The sequence below is a fragment of the Gossypium arboreum genome, chromosome 10 (assembly GCF_025698485.1).
Source record: "Gossypium arboreum isolate Shixiya-1 chromosome 10, ASM2569848v2, whole genome shotgun sequence".
NCBI classification, from domain to species: domain Eukaryota; kingdom Viridiplantae; phylum Streptophyta; class Magnoliopsida; order Malvales; family Malvaceae; genus Gossypium; species Gossypium arboreum.
In genome coordinates, this window is record NC_069079.1 from 122,912,849 (window position 1) to 122,925,289 (window position 12,441).

General features: G+C 27.6%; 1 protein-coding gene and 1 long non-coding RNA gene across 2 annotated transcripts; one reads left to right on the forward strand and one right to left on the reverse strand.

Moving 5' to 3' along the window:
• The first annotated feature begins 1,559 nt into the window (after positions 1-1,559).
• On the forward strand, positions 1,560-7,358 carry LOC108488301 (putative serine/threonine-protein kinase). The gene is made up of 6 exons (XM_017792586.2): positions 1,560-1,692; positions 2,744-2,859; positions 5,536-5,746; positions 5,871-6,108; positions 6,187-6,337; positions 6,979-7,358. The coding sequence occupies exons 1-6, from the start codon at positions 1,629-1,631 to the stop codon at positions 7,285-7,287; spliced, it is 1,089 nt and encodes a 362-aa protein (XP_017648075.1). The 5' UTR covers positions 1,560-1,628; the 3' UTR covers positions 7,288-7,358.
• Positions 7,359-9,716: 2,358 nt separating this feature from the next.
• Positions 9,717-10,685, reverse strand: LOC128282483 (uncharacterized). Its single transcript, XR_008272762.1, has 2 exons — positions 10,120-10,685; positions 9,717-10,011 (listed from the first exon to the last, which is right to left on the reverse strand). It is a non-coding gene; the product is annotated as an uncharacterized LOC128282483 (long non-coding RNA).
• Positions 10,686-12,441: the final 1,756 nt, after the last annotated feature.

The following is a 12,441-nucleotide window of genomic DNA, read 5'->3' on the forward strand; positions in this document are numbered from 1 at the left end:
TTGTTCTATTTTAGACATTCAACTATTTATTTTTTGTTTTAGTCACTCAACTTTTTAAAATTAAAACAATTAAGAGGATACATGACCTTTGGTTTTATGTGTAGTTTTATACATGAATTTTGATTTTGATCCAATTCTCATAAATTATTAACACAATTGTTGATATTGCATCATTTTATGTTTGTATATTGCACATAGAAATAATTATATTTATCTATATAAAAATAAACGATGTATTTATTTATTTAAATGTGCTGGATTGAATCAAAATTAAAATTTCGTATATATGTTTGAACTACAATCAAAGTTTCATGTGTATAAATGCACCAAATTAAAGTTCATATATTAAATTACACATTAAATTAAAATTTATGTATAATTTTGATATTTATCCGATTGAATAAATAAGTTTTGAATTTTATTTTATCAAAATACTTTTTCCCCAATTTATTGGGAATAATTTAATATATATTTTGTCATCAATTTTGTTCTTGTGTTGGATCTATGCCAGTGTTTAAAGAGCAACAACATATGGGAGCAAATATCTTTGTCGCTGCTCGGATGGATAATAACAATAAATCGGGTCATGTGGCATTAAGACTTGAAGTTAGAAGACAAATGTGGGCGTTGCTTCATTTCATTAAATGCAAAAATTACTCTCTTAAATATTGATAGTTTATTTTAAGCTTTTTTTTTAACTATTTAGTTAAATGAAAATTTAAATTTATACGTAACAGCGATTAAAGCGTTTGTTAAAGATTGGTTTAGCATAGATTTATATTATGTGACTCAATTCCGACAAATAGGGTCTAATCCTCCTAAAATAGTTAAATTAGAATATAATTACATTAATATGAAACAAATTTTTATATACTTTCCAATAAAAATATAGATTTTCAAATCAATTTTTTTGAACATAATGTTTAAAATTACTCATAGTCTCTCCTTAACTTTTAAATAAGAGGATATACGCTTCAGTGCACTTAAATCTACGTCCTCCTACATTAGCAATAATACTGATACCAGCCGAATTAGAATTCAAACCGTATTTCCAAATCAATTTAACTTCTAATAATAATTGTCCAACCAATTTTCCATAGACTTTTCGAAGCTTATATGTTTGGACTTACTTATATTAACTACTACATAATTGGTTATAGATACTGTTGGTTTCCATGAATCAAGTCAAAATTATAGAAAATATTAAAATTAAAACTTAAACCCATAAAAGGAAAAAATCAAAATCAAATTGGATGATCAAATACATCAACATAGACAGGGGCCGCCACCCCACGTGCCCATCACGTTGATTAAATCCAATCCAAGGGTGTTAAAAATGAAAGTAAACAGATCTCAACCGTCCAATTTCATTAGGGGTATTTCTAGTTGTGCTTTCCATTTATTGCTATTGTCATCCATGGGTTACTATAGATGACTAAATTACATGTATTATTAAATGACCCAATTGAAAAATATATATAAATTATTATATTTTCTCTTCAATGATTGCTATGTATGTACATATATAAATACAAGAGTTTTGAGACTTCTTTACATTCAAATGAAATTTCTCTTTGTGGAAAACATGAATTGAGAAGAACAATATAGTAAAGATATCATCCAAAATCATGAATTTTTGTTTTCCAAGCTTCAACTGCTTCTCCACTTCAGAAAACGTTTCACATCAACAAGGTATGAATATTTAAACTAAATCTATAAGACTAAATCGATCGCTCATTTTATAAACAAGTCTACACTCTTCCTGTTAATCCTTCTCCTACTCTTTTCTTTTTCTTAAATTCTTTTCATACATACATATATAAATTGGGGTTTTCTCCTATTTAATTTATTTGTACTTTTACATGTTTTTCTTCTTATTTAGTTATGGTATTAAATATAAACATTGCAAAAAGATCTTTTTATAAAATGTCTATTTTTATTTATATTCTTCTCAATTTTTAAATTAGAGAAAAATATGTTTAAACGTCTTCAAATTCATATATTTATATTAATGTAATAACAAAATGTCAACTAAACTAAAACTTAAGCAAATGAGTATAAATATTTTTTTTCATTGTTTATTGATTCCCAAGAATGTAAATATTGTTTTCATCTAAAATATATATATATAAGAAAAGATTGCATGAAACTGTAATTTCACGTCATCGTTATTTCTTTTCAATAGGAGAATCACATATCAAATTTTTCCTCCTGATTTTTAGCATTTTTAGTTTGATTTGAATTTTTTAAAAAACCAAATTTGATATGTCATTCTCCTATTAGAAATGATAAGGATAACATGAAATTACAATTTTATATAATCCTTTCTCTATGTATATATATATATATATTCATATCCATAATGCAATGTATCATCAAGTTTGTTCAAAAGTTCAAATCATTAAGATTAAGAAAAAACGTGATAAAGCTTAAATTTTTTGGTAATGAATTTAAAGAAAATTATCTTAAAAATACAAAGAAAAATATAAATGGAATTTAATTTTAAAAAATATGTTTTCCTTTTATTTATATAATATTTGAATTTTAAAGTATCGTTATCTTTAAAGTTGACTCTCCTAAAAGTATTCATGCATATCATGGGTCACCATCATCATTTATATCAATTTTCTTTTTTATATTTTTAAAAATGTTTATTTATTTTTGGTTAGTTGGGAGTTTAAATTTTTTAAAACAAATTAGGTTAATTATTATTTTATTATGATGGAATTTCATGTCCCCACAGATTCACAAGCTCTTTGGAACCTTCAAACTTTCTCATATGATGAATTGAAAATTGCAACTGGTGGATTTCGATCTTCCAATAAAATTGGCGAAGGTGGATTTGGTTTTGTTTATAAGGTAGTTTTCTTTTCTTTTTTTTTAAAAAAAATCCTCATAATTTTCCCTTTTAAAATTCATCTTTAATAAATTAAAATATATATATTTTAAATCACAAGGTCTATCGTGATGGTAGATCGGCTCTTAATTGTGTGGCGGAGTTTGACCATCACTCATGAAAATAAAATAAAACATATTTAGTGATCGGTCATTTATCTCTTTGAAAAATTCTTAGAACGTGAGGTTTAATCATTATTACTAGCCTTTGGATATTTTAGAATGGAAAATATTTAATACATGCTATAAATGAAGTTTTAAAATTAGAAGTTGACAAATGTATATTTTTAAAATAGATATTTAAAATATATATATATATATCAATTTTTAACATTGTTTGTAGAATAAAAGAATAACTTCTAAAATATCAAATACTCAGTCTTTTAAAAACCCTTATCTTATTAATTATTTTTATGAAAATTAAAAAAAAACTTAGGTTCATGCATTGACTTCTTTATTATGATTAGGTATTAGCTATAAATTATAATAAAAAATATTAATGGATGCTTTAAAGAGCATTCATTATAAAAGAGAATCCATGGTAAACTATTAAAATAGTCATTTTTATTATCTTAGGTTATATTTTAGTTATTTATTCATATTATTACATTGTAATATTTTAGTTCTTGAGTTGTTAAGTGTCATTATTGGTGTAACCCTAAGTGATGTGGCGAGTTAAATCATCATTTTAAATAAAATTTTTAGGTTAATTTATACAACTGGTTCCATATTTTTTTTAACTATTTAATTTTTTTCTTTTATGTTCTTTTAACTTTTTTTTCTTCTTTTTTTTTATTTTCTTCTGCTTCTCCTTTTGTTTTCCTCCCTTCTCCATTTCTTTTAACGTAGTTTTTCTATGTCTTTTATTTGTTAAAAATAGTCCCTATACTTTTATTTTTTTAAACAATTTAATTTTTTCGAGTGAGGCGAACCTGTGGACTAGTTTTAACCAATGGTAAATATAGAAAAATTATGCTTAAAAAAATGAAAAAAGGAGGAAAACAGAGGAAACAACAAAAGAGAATGAAAAAAAAGTGGTCAGGTTACTGTTTTATAGAATTTAACTTAAAATTTTCTTCTGAAATGATGATTTAACGTGTCACGTCATCTTACTATTACACCGTTAACGATAATTAACGGCTCCATGACTAAAATATAACCTAAGATAAACAAAACGACTATTTAAAAGAATTGAAGTTGCTTAGATAGGGGGTATTTCCTTATGAATATTTTAATGAATAAATCCAATTAAAAATAATCGAATTTCATACTAGATGACATTTTAATCTTTTGTCTTATAAAATTATTTTAATCTAATTTAGAATTTTATTTCATTTGTTCAATTTAGCTGATATCATTTCATCTACTAACATTAAATTTGGTCACCCAACCACTTTCTTAATAATATAGTTGTTATTATACATTGAAATGTTTTCCTTCAATATATTAAAAATGACAAAAGATTCTTAATTATTATAATTATAGATTTTCCTAACTAATGCTTTCATCTGTTTAAATTAAGTTGAATAATATAAATATTTAATATATTTCAATGCATTCAAATTCAAAAATAAAGAAGATAATGCGCTTCAATGCATTCCAATTCACGTCTTTCTACATTGACAACAATACTCATACCAATCGAGTTAAGACTTTACCAATTCAACAAAGTAATGGATGGCATCAAATACAACCATTATCCCTCTCTAATGTATCAAAATTATAAATAATAAAGTCTGCTTGAATGATGCTGGTCGAGTACTATTTAGTTATTAATTTGTTAAAATATTTAAATTTAATATGTTTTTGTCCTATGAATGTTATCATAATCATTGCCACAAACCTCTGGTTAACATTCTCCTAAATTATACAATATAAATTCATTTTAAATAATATATTTAAAGCATTTAAGTGTCATTTTCATGTTAAGTACGGTGATTATCATGATAGCGAAAGACAGAGTTGCACTCAACCATTTGAGCCGCCACGGTGGGCCGGAACCCATTTTAAACTCAAACTTATCCATGGACTGGGTTTTTGTTCAAAAACAGGAAGAGTTAGAATAAAAATATAAGTTTAAAAAATGGATTTAAACAAAATAATAAGGCCTGTTTTTTTAAATGAGTTGGGCCTTGGGTAAATTTTTTTGGCTTTGTTTAAATTCATAAAAAAAATTTACTATCATTTCACTATTATATTGTTATTATTTTATTGTTATTATTTGATTATCGTATAACTATAATTTTTTTGTTAATTTCGTTATTATTTTAGAGATATTTGCTAGCTAAGTTGCACTTATCTTAAAGTTATTTAAGTATATATATATTTTAACTTTTTCTCATTAGTTGGGAAACATTTATTTTATATGTTACATTTTAAAAAAATTTTATAAAAAATAATATAAAAATTTTAATATGACCAGGTTGGACTGGACCTGGTTCGGTTTTAGTATTTTATTCGGATCGGATATAGGCAAAATTTTAGATTTATATTTTGGACCAAACTGAGCCCAAGTCTAAAAATGGACCTAAATTTTTTACTTGACTCGGCCGGTCAAAACAAAGAATTTTCATTTTTTTATTAAAAAAAGAATTTTTTATTTTTTGAGGGCTAACATTGTTTTGGATTGGGAACTTAAAGGGAATACTGGAAGATGGAAGAAGAGTAGCAGTGAAAGTGTTATCAGCTGGATCAAAGCAAGGGGACAGGGAATTCATGTCTGAAATAGCTTCCATCTCAAATATTAGACATGAAAATCTTGTAAAGCTCCATGGTGGGTGTATAGATGGATCCTCTAAGCTTCTGGTTTATGAGTACATGGAAAACAACGGTCTAGCTCATATCTTACTTGGTATATTTCTTTCTATTTTTAGAATTTCGTGTTCATATATAATTACTTTTACTAGTACCTTAAATGTATGTGTATATGAGACTTCAGTATAATCATAAATTTGGCATGTATTGACGTGTGGTAGGAGGGGAGGAAAATAGAGCAACGCTAAGTTGGAAAGCAAGGAGAGAAATAGCAGTAGGGATAGGTCGAGCACTTGCCTACATTCATGAAGAGGTGAAGCCACATATTGTGCATAGAGATATAAAGCTTAGCAATATTCTTTTGGACCAAAATTTCGCCCCCAAAGTTTCTGATTTTGGTCTCTCTCGTCTCTTTTTCGATAATGTCACTCACCTTACTACTGGAGTTGCTGGTACATTGTAAGTATATATATACATATATATCTTATCTTCCTCTCATGTCCTCTCTCTTTTTTCTAATTTGTTTTTTTATTAAAGAGGTTATCTTGCTCCGGAATACGCTGTGAGTGGACGCTTGACACGAAAATCAGATGTTTATAGCTTTGGAGTACTACTTTTAGAAATTGTGAGTGGTCGAACTGCAATTGACTTTGATCTCCATGTTGGCGAGTTCTTTCTTGTACAGAAGGTATATATTTCTTTTTCTTCGTTTTTTTCCTTCTTTTATGAAACATTAAAATTTTAAACCTTCATTTCATTAATATTTGATGTATTGACGATGATTTATGATTTTATAATCATGAATCAATTAAATGATGATGTCACATTATTACAAATAAAATTAAATTATTTATCATGCATTTAGTGATCAAGGGCATAGTCAGGAGGCTGGCAGGGGTTTCAACGCCCCAAAATAGAAAAAATTGACATTAAAGATTTATTGAGTCTAATCATTTTTTTTGACACAATATTTAGAATTACTCATAGATTCTCCACAACTCAAAAATAGGAGGAAAATGCGCTTTAGCGCACTCAAACTCACGTTCTTTTGTATCAACAACAATACCCATACCAATCAAGTTAAGACTCAACTGACTGCTTTTAGAGTTTTTTAATTTTACTGTATGTATATGAAAATCCAATAAATTAAGGGGAAAAAATTGTTTTTGTAATTTAAGTGAGAGAATTGGTATCACTTAGCTGAAGTAATTTAAAATACAAAAATAATGAAGAATAAAGTAAAAAGAGTAATGCAAGGTCCGACACCCAATTTCCATTAACATCAATCAATTCATAATCATTTTATGGTTTGAATATTTGTGATGAAAGGCATTGGAGATGTACAGATCAAACAAGTTGGTGCATATGGTGGATCCAGTGTTGAACGAGATGAGGTTCTGGGAACAAGACGTGGATCGTTTCCTCAAGGTAGGGTTAATGTGTGTGCAACAAAAGGCTCGGCTTCGACCCTACATGTCCACCGTTGTTAAGATGTTGTGCAACGAAATCGATATTCGGAACATGCAGATATCCGACCCGGGGCTCATCACCAATATCATGGATGTTAAAATTGGAAATCCACGTTCATTTTCTTCAAGCTTTTCCAAAATGTTAAGCCCTCAGTTTCAAACTTCATAAAAAGGAATATTATATATTTTATTTGGAGATATTAAGTTGACTTTTCTTACTTTTTTTTAATGATAATTGTAAATAGCTTCTTTTTGCCATGTATTTAAAAAATAAAAAAATAGTGAAATTTAAACTCTACTTATAAAGTTAAAAAATTTCACAGATTTACTAAATAATTACCCCATAATTTCTTATAAAATATAAAAGATCAAATTTAATAGTAAAAATTTGATAAACAAAATTCCGAGTAAATTGATTGTTCTAAGCATTACGTTTTAACTGCGAACCTGAATAATGTGAGCTTCAACCAAAAAATATTAACTCAATTAGGAATAGCACTAACCAAATTATTTTTATGATTTATTGATCCGGTGTTTAACTTTTTTTAAAAATAGTCTGAAATCAAATTTTATTATAAAAAATTGATATAATAAAAATTGAAGGCTTGTGTGGTCCAATGCATGTTACATATTTAATTGGCCAAAAAAATATTTTATTTTTAATTAGCCTCTTACTATTATTAAGTTATGGATTTAGTTCCTATTTTCATATTTAATCTTTATATTTAAAAAGAAAATTAATTTTGATTTGAATAATAATTATTAAATTCATTATTTAAAATGATATAACTAACGCAACATTACAGCTACGATAATATATTTGCCACATAATATTTTAAAAATAACATTCTTATAACTTAATAAATGAATTTAAGAACTATGGTTTTAAGTTAATATTAAAAATTCAAAAGGTAAAAAAAAAACTAAATCCTTAACTTACGTAGATAGGTAGAAATTGACCGAATTAGAAAAATATCGAAATATAATACTTTTATAAGTATTTATTATTTTGTTATTATAATTTAATTTAAATTTCAAATAAATACAAATTCTACAATTATTTGGGAGATAATACAAATTATTGATGTTTTAGAATTTATATAATAAAAAATAAGAAAACATTAAAAGAAATATGGGAACGAACTGCTACCTTTGAAACAAGGTCCTTTTGTCATGCCTGACCCAATTGTCCCTTTTGACCTGCTTTGACTGTAATTGCAGTATTCCTGCTGCCCAATCACAAAACAAGGACTTTGAGAAAGGAATAAACGAAAACAAAATTATAATACTAGCAAACAAAACAAAGGGTGGTCCAATATTTTTCCTTTCTGTTTTTTTTTTCTCAGATTCCCCCCATAATCATAGTCCTTTGCACTTTCTCCTAACAAATACCCTTTCAGCTTTTTTTGAACCCTAGAAAAACATTAAATAATTGTTAATATAATGGATGCAATGGGCAAATCAAATACATTGAAACTTGTTATCTGTATATCCATTTGTGCATCCCTTAAAACACTTTTTCGATATTTGATTGATTTAAGTCAATGAAATGAATGGGTAAGTAAAGATGCATGGTGTTTCATGTGTTGTGCAGAGTCTTGCATTCCTCCACCTGACATATCCAGAATCGTATACCTGGCTACCTGCACAACCTTAGGCATTGGAATATCGTGTGATTAAATGAATGGAACCCATTTCTTGATATATTGTTGTTGAAAGAGAAACAGTAACCTCATAGTCAAATCCATCCATCCAATCAATTCAATAAAAAAACACTTTGTTTAACGCTTAACATAGTGACTAAATGTCGAGACTCTTTGCCCTCGTTCGCCGCTTGCATTTTCCCTTTCTCTCTCTTTTCCTTTGCTCTTTAAGGTACAGCAAGCATTATCTCCTTTCATCTTAGACATGCCTCATATATACTCTCTTGAGTAGGGGTTGGAGAGACAAGATTTTGTGGCCGTCCCGAAATGGAATGGGGGCAACGTTTCAGGTCGATTGCATGTGGTGATGTTGGCTTTAATTCCAAATACAAGGTGTTACATTTTTTTTGACGGAGTTTTGGGTTGATCAAATCTTATAATTGCTTTTTCTTTATGGTTCTTTGAAACTGTTTCAAGAACTTCATGCCTTGCTGATTAAAGTGAAAAATGATTGGTTACTTGTTTTTGGGTATCTTACAAGTACTAACTCTTAGTGTCAAGCTTGAGGCATCTTACAGATGAATATGAGTTAATGATTATCAAGTTTAAGCATATATAGAGATAAAATCTTAGCTCATGTGATAATGTCTCTAAGGGGTGGTGACAACCTCTTAATTTGAGTTCAGCTGTATAAACTATTAAGCATTTAAAAGATATATAAAATTGGATCAAATTGTTAAAAGCCATAATATGGAAGATTGATATACTATTATCAAATTCATTTCTTATTTCCATTATTCACAGTTTTTAAACAAAAAAAGTTACAGATAGAGCATCATATTACTGTAAATTTCATTCAAACTAAGTTGAACCGATTTTTCTAAAACTCATAAGAACTTCCATTATCCCTTTTGCTTTTGATGCTTGTATATAAGAGCTTAATTTAAATGAATGATTTATGAACTGAGATTATTTATTTGAAAACAGTGATAAGATAAAGTTGGCAGAGATCACATGAAAAATCCATCAGACAAGACTTGAGTACTAAATAACAATAATTTTTACAAGCAACATAGGTACACATATGTACAACCTACAACATTGTCAGTGAACAGTTAAAAGAGTTTCCCTGCAATTTTTAAAGCTTTGGATTTTCACTATACATCCTCTTGGAAATTAATAAAAACAGAAAAAGAAATCAAAATCAAAATATCTGCAGACTGCAAGAAGCTTAAGAAATTAGTGCCTCTCTGCAAAAAGAAAAACCAGGTCATATCAAAGAAGAAGAAAAAAAACCCTAATAACGGATATTAAGATTAAAGAAGAAGATGAGGATGAGGATGAGGAAAATGAAGTACCTTGAAGCCCTTCAGTTTAATTGGAAAGCAAGAAGATTAAAACAGTAAAGCCTGCAAAAGAAGTATACTGATGGAGATATATATGTAGAAATATATGCTTGACTCCTCATACGCCATTCACAGATGCCATCGTTGTTCGATAGGTTCTGCGGATGGCATACAGGGAGCCAGGCACATACATGATATATACATGGATGCCAAAACATTTGCATGGTTGCATGTCATGCTTGATGACAATGCATGGAACAGTGCAATATGCAATGGGATGATGCTGATGCTGATGTTAATGATCTTCAACAAAAAGCTCATATTTCTCTATACATATATATATCTGGCATGGGGGAAAGATTGAAGTATTGAGTGAAGGGCATGGAGAGAAGGGGAGAAGGAAGATATTTATGGAGATCTGAAGCCATAAAACAAAGCTTGAAGGTCATAATCAAATAACAAGAGCCAAAGGGTTGTGGGTGTTTTTTATTTTCCTCAAATGAACTTTTTGAGTTGGCATAAAACAAGCAAAGCAGTAGTTTTTATAGGCAAACTTAGGGCAAAAGGCTTTATTTTTTTGTAAGAGGGAAAAATGGAAGATGTGGGGTTGAAATTAATCCCTTCTTCCTCCATCTTTTGACCATTAAAGGTTAGTGTTAGAAACATAAAATTATACCCACAGAATTAGGGTCGAAAAAAACATGTTTAAAAAAACGTGTTTTAAATTATCTTTTTTAAGTGTTGAGTATTGTTTGGTAAATTGTCCAAAATTTTGTTTAAAATAATAAAATGAGTTATATGGATAATAATATAATTTAGTGGGAAATTAGGAAAGAAAAGGGAAATACTGAATTAGCAATATTGAGAATGAGGTGAAACAGCTTTTTACTTTAAAAAACAGGGTTAATAATAATGGTGAAAATATCCAAAAATAGAAAATATGAAGAAAATGGTAGGGTTAGTAACCACGCAATTTCCTAAGCTAAAGCATGTGGTGTTTGAAAACTCCTTTTCTGGGTCTTAAAAGCAAAGGTTGCTTTTCTATTTCTGATCCTCTTTTTTGTCTTCATCTGCTTGGAAATTACTTGGATTCCTCTATCCCTCTTTTCTACCTTCTCCTCTCTTTTAATTTTAATTAATATTACTTGGAAAATGAAAATTCAAAGTAGTTATTTTGTACAAATAATTAATTATATGAAAAAAAAGGATCAAAAGTTTGATAATATTGTACAATATGAAAGTAGTGTACCCTTTTTGCTTTGAGTGGTACATTGTTTTGATTTTAAAGGTGTTTTTCTGATCATTATCTATACCTAATTAGCTTAATTTTAAGTGTCTTAATAAAATATATATCGGTAAAAGTTATACTAATTTTACCTTCTCTACTAAAAAAATATGTAAATCAGTCTCTATACATTAGATCAAAGAATAAATTAGTCATTAGGTTAAAAATTGGTCCACATACGTCAACATGAGGTATACATGGCACATCACGTGTCACTATTTGGTTATTCTATTAGCTATGTCAGTTTTTAACAGTGGAAATGAATGAAAATTTTAACAAAAAGGGTCAATTTGCTCTTTAATCTAGTGTACAATAACTATTTTGCCCATTTTTTAGTAGACGTGGTAAAATGCAATCTAACACCTAGTACAAGGGCCTCTGTTGTATTTTTATCAATATATATGCCAACAAGGTTTTGGTAGTGTTGACAAAAACATTACAAGTTCTTTCTAGATCTATTCTGACTTAAACCTCACAATGTATGGGTCCTCTCTAAAGATGTCTTGGTTTGGCTTCGGATATATAGCGTTTATTAGTTGGATTGTGCTCTGTAATGCTTGATTTTGGTTATAATTGATTCGAATATGTATAGTTTGTAATGCTTGATTTTGATTATAGTTGATTTAGATATATATTAATTATAATTATAATTATATTTGTAACTTTAAATATATATATTTTAGGAATATATATACTTCAATTATATAAATATGAATATTTTTATATGCAAATATTCAAAATTTTAAACATCAAATAAATAATATTGAACATATATATATATAATAAATTAATAATAAATATTTCATATTTTATTTTTAAATGTAATTATGAAAAAAATTATCAATATTTTTCAAGTTATAATTGTTAAAAGCCATTACACATTAATGGTTATATCTATATTAATATAAAATTATTTGATTAAAATTAATGTCATAAATTAAACAGCACTAACTCAATTGAAAAAGTTTAAAACATATATTTTTAATAAAATAACAAATATTATTACAAAAATCACACAAATACGATACAAATGTCTTAAAATATATATA

What these genes read in the sequence shown, in the direction of transcription:
- LOC108488301 (XM_017792586.2), top strand. Translation starts at nt 1,629, where the DNA reads ATGAATTTTTGTTTTCCAAGCTTCAACTGCTTCTCCACTTCAGAAAAC. An exon ending in TCTAGCTCATATCTTACTTG is followed by an intron (nt 5,747 to 5,870) that starts GTATATTTCTTT and finishes GACGTGTGGTAG; the next exon opens with GAGGGGAGGAAAATAGAGCA. An exon ending in AGTTCTTTCTTGTACAGAAG is followed by an intron (nt 6,338 to 6,978) that starts GTATATATTTCT and finishes TTGTGATGAAAG; the next exon opens with GCATTGGAGATGTACAGATC.